Source organism: Odocoileus virginianus, unplaced genomic scaffold (genome assembly GCF_023699985.2).
Source record: "Odocoileus virginianus isolate 20LAN1187 ecotype Illinois unplaced genomic scaffold, Ovbor_1.2 Unplaced_Scaffold_11, whole genome shotgun sequence".
NCBI lineage: Eukaryota > Metazoa > Chordata > Mammalia > Artiodactyla > Cervidae > Odocoileus > Odocoileus virginianus.
In genome coordinates this window covers 2,349,227-2,358,859 of record NW_027224273.1, presented here as the reverse complement: position 1 = coordinate 2,358,859, position 9,633 = coordinate 2,349,227, and the positions used below count along the sequence as shown (strand labels likewise).

Here is a 9,633-nt window from a genome sequence, read left to right as displayed (position 1 = left end):
TGAGGGCAGGAGGAGAAGGAGACGACAGAGAATGACATGGTTGGATGGCATCACCGACTCAATGCACGTGGGTTTGAGTGGATTCCAGGAGTTGGTGATGGACAGGGAGGCCTGGCATGCTTCTGTTCATGGGGTCGCCAAGAGTCAGACACAACTGAGCAACTGAACGGAACTGAACTGAATGGCATTTTTTAATCCTCATCCTCCAGCCCTTGGCAATCAACATTCTTTTGTCTGCATCTGATTTTCTTCTTTTCACCTATAAGTGGGATCATAGAGTATTTGTCTTTCTATTTCTGCTTATTTCACTTGGCATAGTGCCATTAAAGTTCCTTTATGTTTTCACAAATTTCAGAATTCCCTTCTTTTATATTGCTAAATGAAGTCCATTATATATATATATATATATATATATATATATATATATATATATATATAATATTTATTTTATCCATTCATCTATCAATGTGCATTTGGTTTTTTCCATATCTTGGCTATTGTGAATAACGCTGCAATGAGCATGGGAGTAGAGATGACCCTTCAGATTCCCGATTTCATATTTTTGACTATATACACAAAAGCAGGATTGCATAATACAATGGCTTTATTTTTCATTGTTGAGAAACCTCCCTAATGTTCACTGTAGTGACTGAAAAAAATTATATTCCCATTAATAGTATAGTTCCATTTTTCTCTACATCCTCACCAAAACTGTTTGTCTCATATAGATCTCATATGGCCATCCTAACAGATGAAAGGTGGTCTCTTTTTTGTTATGAGTTGCATTTCTCTGGTGATTAGTGATGGCAAGCACCTTCTCATTCTCCTGTGGCCATTCCTATATTTTCATTGGAGAAATATTCATTCAGTTCCTTTCCCATTTTTTAATCAGGTTATTTGTTTTTATGTTATTTAGTTGTGAAAATTCCTCATATATTTTAGATATTAACTGCTTATGAATATGAGGTTTGCAAATATTTTCTCTAATTATTCAGGTTGCCTTTTCATTTTGTTGATTGTTTCCTTCAACACGCAGAAGGAGTCTGGATTTAGAAGTTGAGATCTGGGACGTCAGGTTGATATGATGAGATGAGACTTAACTAATATAAAGTTTTTACCTTCACCCTCTGAGAGTCCTGAGATGACTTTTTTTTACAAGTTGGCAACCTCACTTGTTAGACACTGTCTACAAAGCCCTGTATCTACACGGAAAAGGAAAAAAGACCCAGAGGGCCCCATCTTACAGCCATCCCTACCAAGGCACCATTCATGTAAGTGCAGCCATCTTGGACCTTCTCTAAAAGCCCAGCAATATGCTGATTACCAAAGAATGACCTTGATTCATGCCACTTGGGACAGAAGAATCGTTCAGCCACTTTCTGCCTAAATGTATATGATCAGATACAGAGCAGTGAATGGAAAGATACAAGGCTGTGTGTGATCATTTCAAAAACATATACATAAACAAATGGATCCTTATTGGTAATCAAGTACTGATCAATGTGTTGTTTTATACAGACCTGATTATTTTTACGTATAGACACATACATGCAATTCAATAAAAACATATAATATTGAATATGTATATACAAGTGGTCACAATCTCATAAAGTTGGATACAGATCTGACTGTGTGGAAGCATACCTAGTTGTATATTGCTGAATACAGATCAATGAATGCTTGGATACAGACATATTCCCATGGCTTTGAGAATCGTGCTTTAGTTCAGGCCAGCAAAAGACACTTAATATCTTTCTGACAAGATGATTGAAAACATGAATCAAAGGTATACAAAAAACCCTCTTTTTCATAAAGGAAGCCAAAAAGCAAGAGCTGTCTTAACTTTTAGGAGATGATTAAAATATTTCTTGAGATATCATTTAATCCTTCACAGTATGTATTTATTCTAGATAGGAAAACAAAATACTAAAACATGCCAGTTTCTTCAAAATAATTATGTTGTGCTATGACATGCTGAACTTCCAGGTGCTAAAGAATAGCTCAGTTGGTAAAGAATCTGCCTGCAATGCAGGGTTACCCCAGTTTGATTCCTGGGTCAAGAAGATCCCCTGGAGAATGGTAAGACTAACCATATTTAGCAATGACATGCTAAATATGTTTTTAATGAAAAGTTTTCAAACTTTACAAAATGACCCTAAAGTTTAGAGGATAAAGGAAATGTGGGAGAGGAGATGGAGAAGTGGAGAAAGTGCCCCAGAATTGAACATCTTAGATGGTATAAAGCATGACATACTGAATAGAAACTCTTCAAACTATGTGAAATGAATCATTATGTTGACAGACTATTTTACCTTCTTAGGGAAAATAGACTTACATCTTTGTCCATGACAAATGAAAATAAATTTTAGATTGTTTTTGGACTTAGTGGGTAAAGAATTTACCTGCAATGTGGGAAAGATCTGGGTTCAATTCCTAGGTTGGGAAGATTCACTGAAGAAGGGAACAGCTACCCACTCCAGTATTCTGGCCTGGAGAATTCCATGGACTACATTCCATGGGGTCACAGAGAGTCAGACATGACTTTCACTTTCATAAAGTGTTTTTAAAAGTTATTTTTTAAAAAGTGGTTAAAGTGTATCAAATCACTTGAAGGAAATGGAATTTTCCAAAAGAGATATGGCAATAGAAATATAAAAGCAAAAAATATTAAAATGACACATTTATTTTAAAACACTCATGACTGTAACATAAAAAACACATTAAAAACATAAGTAAATATTTGTAGCAAATTTCAAATAAAACTAAATATGTATATATATATATATGTGCCTGCATATTTAATGTAGAAAGTTAATCAGAACTTATCAGTAAATATTCTCACTCCAATAGATCAAGAAGTCAATTACTGACAAAGTTTATAGAGTCGATTCTATGTCCCATACACTATTCAAGGAACAGAGAATACAAAGATAATTAAGTAAGTTTTCCTGACTTCAGGGAGCTTATAGATCAATGAACATAGAAAATTAACAAAGAGGCTCATCTCATCACTTGAAATAACTACACAAATTCAAAAGTTCACTATATTTCTGTCTTGGTATACTTGAACTGCTGTTACAGAATACCAAATGCTAAACTGATTAAATAATGCATATTTATTTTATCACAGTTCTGGATGCTTGGGCATCCAAAAGGAAGGAGTTGAAAGAGTCCATATCTGGTGAGGGCCCCTCTCTAGTTTACAGATGCTCATCTTTTTCCTGTGTCCTCACATGGCAGAAGGGTACATGAGCTCTCGAGGTCTCTTTGTAAAGGCATCGATCCCATTTATAAGGGCACCACCTTCATGATCTTGTCAGGTGAGGGTATGCTCCTCAGTTCTGTCTCGTCACAACAAAGATTTGGAGTGATGGACATTAAAGCCCTCAGCACGTCACAGCTCTCGGGTCTTGGACAAACCATGTTATAGCTCTTAGACAAATCAGTGTTACAGCTCTATTTTATTTAGAAGATAGCAGGAGAATCCATCCTTGAAGCGTGAGGGCATGCCAACCCAAAGACATGAAGAGAAGAGAGTGGAGGAGTGATTTGGGGGGTGGGTGGGGGAGTGTAGAGAGAGAGAAAGAGCGCACATGCGGGGGAGAGTGGGAGAGAAAGAGCTTTGGCTCCTCCTTTTATATGTTTTTTCCTCCCCCTGGGCCTGCCCTATGCAAACTGGGCTTAGCCAGGAGTGCTGTTGGTTCTACCTGAGGTCTTCACTCAGGTCCTTGACCTTCCTTTGACCTTCCTTTGTTCTATTTTCACAGGCTTTTCCCTTCCTTGTCTTTTAGCCACCGCCATTTTGGACTCCTGTTTTCTATTCTAACTACCTAACAATCTGATTATTTCTCAAAGGGGCCCCTCCAAACACCAATACATTAGAAAGGACTTAACTTTGTAGGAAGAACAAACGGAATGTAGGAAGAGCAAACATAACGCCATGATAGGAGGCAGAAGCAGGAAGACCAGGCCCTCACCCTGGCAACTAAGGCGACTATCAGGTCACCAAGACACAACCAGTCAGAGACTATCAGGCCACCCAGATACAGCCAATCAGAACTTGTTTACGGAAAGATCCCGCGCGCGCGAATGTCTGACCAATGAAAAGACCCCCGCGAACATGTAACCAATCCGCTTCGCTAAATGACCCCTGCTTATGTTTGAAATTGGATGTTCTATAAATATGGGTAGAAAACCGGGCTCGGGGCTCTCAGCCTGTGCGCCACTGCGTTGGACACAGCGGGGGCCCTAGCTCGAGCTAGCAATAAACTTCCTTCTTGCGTTTTGCATTGTCTCTTGGTAGCTTTCTCTCTTCCCGCTCGGGGATTCGGACATCGGGCATAACATTTGGGGGCTCGTCCGGGATCCCTTGGCGAGGAGAGAAACCTCCCGAGACAGAAGGAAGAATCCGAACGGTACCGGTACCCAGTCAGGTCAGGGAAATCCAGTGTAAAACCGGGGCCTGCTAGGAGAGCAGGGAGGTAACTGGTACAGGGAAATCCAGTGTAAAACCGGGGCCTGCTAGGAGAGCAGGGAGGTAACTGGTGCAGGACTAAGGGAACGTTCCTGCCGGTGTGAGACCAAGGCCAGCGAAAACGCTGGAGGGCGACCGGCTCTGCGGAGAAAGGGGTCTTTCGTCCCCTGATCCCGCGGCAGTTGACCAGTGGACACTGTTTGGTAAGTTGAGTCTGTTACGGGGGAGTGCACCCCCCAGAAACCTAGCATTTGGGTGTCGGCCGACAATTGTCTGTCCGTGTGTTTGTCTACGCCGCTCCGTGTTTGTGTGAGTGCCGGCATTGTCTCGCTTCTTGTCTTCTTTTGGTGTATCATTTGCTATTTCGTTTTGTCTGATCTGGTCTCAATTTCCTAATCTCTTTGGGAGCTTCAGTGAACGGGCGAACGATTGTGGGGGCAATTGATGAGTCCTGGCCAGGGCTACACTCTGGTGGACTCTGAAGGCCCAACAAAAGTGAGCCTAAGTAACTAGAGCCCGACCGGGTGAAGCTCCCCCTTAATATCTCAAACTGAGAACGTGGCCTAAAATTCTTGGTGTGGGCACGGGTCAGGCACTTAAGAGCCGCTAGGGCGCCTGCCACTTGAAGACTCCCGTGAAAGGATAAGGGGGTCACGGAACGGGCCAGAAACCCCTAGGGTGCCCGCCCCCAGCAAGAAAACTTCCGTGCAACGACGCAGGCACATAAACAGTTCCAAAAGCATACCATAAGCCCAACCTCTTGGCCGCCACCACTCCTGATAGGATTTTTGGTGGTTGTTCTCATTGACTTCTCTCTCTCCCTTTCTTCCATACCACTTGTTCCTTAACTATGGGTCAGGGAGAATCTACTCCACTCTCTCTCATGACTGATCATTTTCCGGATGTGAGAGCCAGGGCTCATAACTTGTCTCTGTCAGTCAAGAAAAGTAAATTAACAACTTTTTGTTCTGCAGAATGGCCTACCCTCCAGGTCGGATGGACCCCGGAGGGTACGTTTCAGCCCTCCATAATACAGGCGGTGAAAGAAAAGATAATGGCGCCAGACCCCTGGGGCCATCCAGACCAGGTCCCTTATATCGTGGTCTGGCAAGATCTGGTAGAAAACCCACCTAACTGGTTAAAACCTTTCGTCCACAGAACTTCTAATCCACAGGTCCTGGTGATGGAACTCACTTCGGAAGAAACTAAGAAGAAAGAGAGCTCAAAACCGGTCTTTCAGGATGCCTCTTGCCCAAACCTAATAGACTTGGAAACAGAAGCAAGACCCCCCCCTTACGTACCCCCCTTAGAACCCCCGGGTGGAGGGGAAGGATCAGGAAGGGCGGCAAGGGGCGACCACGAGGGAGGACCAGCACTGGGGACCCGGGGAAGGACTAGGGGAGATAGGAGTATGCAAGACCCTGGGGACCCAGAGTTACCGTCATCCACTGTTCAGGCGCTCCCCGTCCGGGTGGGACCAGCCAACCCAAACGGAGAGCGGACTTATCAGTACTGGCCCTTCTCCACGAGTGACCTATACAATTGGAAAACACAAAACCCCCCTTCTCGGAGAAGCCCCAAGGCCTCATTGACCTCTTAGACTCTATTCTGTTCACTCATAACCCCACCTGGGATGATTGCCAACAGTTGTTACAGGTACTCTTCACCACGGAGGAACGGGAGCGAATCCTGGCAGAGGCACGAAAACGAGTCCCCGGGGTCGACGGGAGACCTACTGCTCAGCCTCATCTCGTGGACGAGGGGTTTCCCTTGCTGCGACCTAACTGGGATTTCGAGCGGGCGGAAGGTAGGGAGCGTCTCCGAGTGTACCGCCAGACTCTGATGGCTGGCCTGAGGGCTGCAGCAAGGAAGCCAACCAATTTGGCAAAGGTAAATCTGGTGAGGCAAGAGCCCACTGAAAGTCCGGCAGCCTTCTTAGAGAGGCTAATGGAAGCTTTTAGACAATACACACCCATGGACCCCCAGGCTGACGAATCGCGCGCCGCCGTGATACTAGCATTTGTAAACCAGGCAGCTCCAGACATCAGAAAGAAATTGCAGAAAATAGAGGGGCTAGGAGAGCAGACAATACAGGACTTATTGAAAGCAGCTGAGAAAGTGTTCAATAACAGAGAGACTGCAGAGGAAAGGGAAGAACGGATTAGACGGGAGGAGAGAGAACTAGCAGAAAAGATCAGGAAAGAAGATAGGGAGTATAGGACGAGGGAGAACCAGAAGAACCAGAAGGAGCTAGCCAAGATTCTTTTTGCGGGGATGAGAACCGGATCAGGAGCGAGGGAGCTTCGGGGCCGACAAGCGGGAAAGAAAGAGAAGCTAGAAAGACAGACCTTAAAGAAAGATCAATGTGCTTACTGCAAGGAACTGGGGCACTGGAAAACCGAGTGCTCTAAGAGAGACTCAAGGAAAGGAATGGCCCAGAGGGAGAAAGTCTCCCCCGAAAATCGGGCCTTATACATGGGAGAAGACAGTGACTAGGGGAGTCAAGGCTCGGCACCCCTCCCCGAGTCCTGGGTAACCATAAATGTGGAGGGGAAACCCGTTGGCTTCATGGTAGATACTGGCGCCCAACACTCTTTTAAATAAAAGGCTGGGACCAATGTCTAAGAAAACCAGCATAGTACAAGGAGCCACGGGGACAAAAAGATATTGTTGGACCACAGAACGAAAAGTAAATCTGGGGACCCATCAGGTGTCCCATTCGTTTTTGGTGATACCAGAATGCCCAGCCCCTCTACTTGGAAGAGACTTGTTGACTAAAGTTAATGCTCAGATCCATTTTGACCCTGGGGGAATCTCAGTCACAGATGGACTTGGACAGCCGATACATGTCTTATCCCTAGCCTTAAGGGATGAATACAGACTTTTTGTGCCTAAGCCCTCAGAGGTCATAGCACCAGAAGTACAACCGTGGGTCCATAAATACCCATTGGCCTGGGCAGAAACGGCAGGAATGGGACTGGCCAAACAGAGACATCCGATCGTCATCGAGCTAAAGTCAGAGGCAGTTCCTGTGAGGGTGAAACAGTACCCTATGAGCCAGGAGGCTCGGCGGGGGATCACTCCCCACATTCGACGGCTCATGGATGCCGGAATTCTCAGGCGGTGCCAATCCCCTTGGAACACCCCCTTACTGCCGGTGAAGAAGCCAGGGGGGACAGATTACAGACCTGTCCAGGACCTGCGAGAAGTCAACAAGCGGGTGAGTGACATCCACCCCACTGTCCCTAACCCATATACCCTCCTGAGCAGTCTGCTGCCTGAGTACACTTGGTACACTGTGCTGGACTTGAAAGATGCCTTTTTCAGCCTACCCCTGGCGGCCCAGAGCCAGGAGATATTTGCCTTTGAGTGGACCGAGGGGGAGGGCCAACCGGTAGTACAGTTAACTTGGACCCGCCTCCCACAGGGGTTCAAGAACTCCCCTACCTTGTTTAATGAGGCTCTGAGTGAGGACCTCTATGAATATCGGACTCGCCACCCAGAGGTCATTCTGCTACAATATGTAGATGACCTTATGTTGGCTGGAACCACGGAGGAGGCATGCAGCCGTGCCACCGGGGACCTCTTACAAACCCTAGGCACCTTGGGGTATCGCGCTAGCGCAAAGAAGGCACAAATAGCCCGGCAAGAGGTCACCTATTTGGGGTATAAGATCAGGCAGGGGCAACGATGGCTAACCCAGGCCATGAAGGAAACAATACTACAGATACCAGAGCCCAAGACCCCCCGCCAGGTGAGGGAGTTTCTGGGGACTGTTGGATATTGTAGACTGTGGATCATGGGGTTTGCAGAGAAGGCTCGGCCTTTATATGAAGGGAGCAGAGAGACTCCAAACTGGACCTGGACTGAGCCCATGAAACAGGCTTTCCAAACACTCAGACGGGCCCTACTAGAAGCCCCAGCTCTTGCCCTGCCTAACCCAGACAAGCCATTCCAACTGTTTATAGATGAGAAGCAAGGAATAGGAAAGGGGGTCTTGACGCAGCAATGGGGACCATGGAAACGGCCAGTAGCATACCTGTCGAAGCGATTAGATCCAGTGGCCGCTGGGTGGCCCCCTTGCCTTCGCATCATTGCAGCCACTGCCCTCCTCGTCCGCGACGCCGACAAGTTGACGTATGGGCAACAACTCTCGGTCTTCACCCCCCACGCCATCGAAGGGGTTTTGAAGCAGCCGCCGGGTAAGTGGATCTCCAACGCCCGCTTGACACATTACCAGGCCCTGCTGCTCGATGCCCCACGGGTGCGTTTTCAGACCCCCTGCTTCCTGAATCCAGCCACGCTCCTACCTAACCCAGAGAAAGGCCACCCTCTCCATGAGTGTAGTGAGATACTGGCTGAGGCCCTGGCGGCACGAAAAGACTTAACTGATGTGCCACTAAGCAACAGTGAGCTGGTATGGTTCACCGATGGGAGCAGTTATGTCAAAGACGGGCAAAGAAAATCGGGGGCCGCCATAGTTGATGAGTCTGGGCAGACGATATGGGCTGAAACACTCCCCCCAAATACTTCTGCACAGAAAGCCGAATTGCTTGCCCTAATACAAGCTCTAGAGCGAGCGAAAGGGAAAAGAGTCACCATTTTCACGGACAGTCGATACGCCTTCAGCACTGTCCACATCCAGGGCCCCATATATCAAGAAAGGGGATTTCGGACAGCTGAGGGAAAAGAAGTCAAGAATTTGCCTGAGATTCGCAGGCTCCTAGAAGCTGTCCAATTGCCCCGAGCAGTAGCTATAGTGCATGTTCCCGGGCACCAAAAAGGGGAAGACCCAAAGGCAAGAGGTAATCGGGCGGCTGATGCGGCCGCTCGGAGGGCAGCCAGCCAAGACTACGTCGCCCCCATATTGACTGTGGAACTTCCCCCTCCCGGTATGGGGGCCTTGCCACCAATTCCCGAGTACTCCCACCCTGATCTCGACTGGATCACTAAGGACACCACCCTCCAGAAGGATGAGAAAGATGGATGGTACCGGGACCAAGACAGCAACCTGATATTGCCTGCCACCCTGGGTCGTCATTTGTGTGAACACCTACACGCAACCACACATTTGGGAGAGAAAAAGACTTTGACACTTCTCCAGACGGCCTGCCTGAGGTTCCCCCGACAAAAGGCAACTGTACGAGAGATAATTCAAG

At 46.7% G+C, this 9,633-nt stretch overlaps 1 protein-coding gene and 1 long non-coding RNA gene across 3 annotated transcripts; both read left to right on the top strand.

Annotated features, from left to right (window-relative positions):
* Window positions 1-3,901: 3,901 nt before the first annotated feature.
* LOC139033492 (uncharacterized) lies at window positions 3,902-5,690 on the top strand. Of its 2 annotated transcripts, none has more exons than XR_011486048.1 (2): window positions 3,902-4,677; window positions 5,649-5,690. It is a non-coding gene; the product is annotated as an uncharacterized lncRNA (long non-coding RNA). The 2 variants fall into 2 exon arrangements; XR_011486047.1 differs by having other exon boundaries at window positions 5,633-5,690.
* A 323-nt stretch (window positions 5,691-6,013) lies between these two features.
* On the top strand, window positions 6,014-7,168 carry LOC139033489 (uncharacterized; the record flags this gene model as incomplete). Its single annotated transcript, XM_070462702.1, has 1 exon — window positions 6,014-7,168. A coding segment is annotated over one exon (957 nt), but the record flags the coding sequence as incomplete, so codon positions are not given.
* Window positions 7,169-9,633: the final 2,465 nt, after the last annotated feature.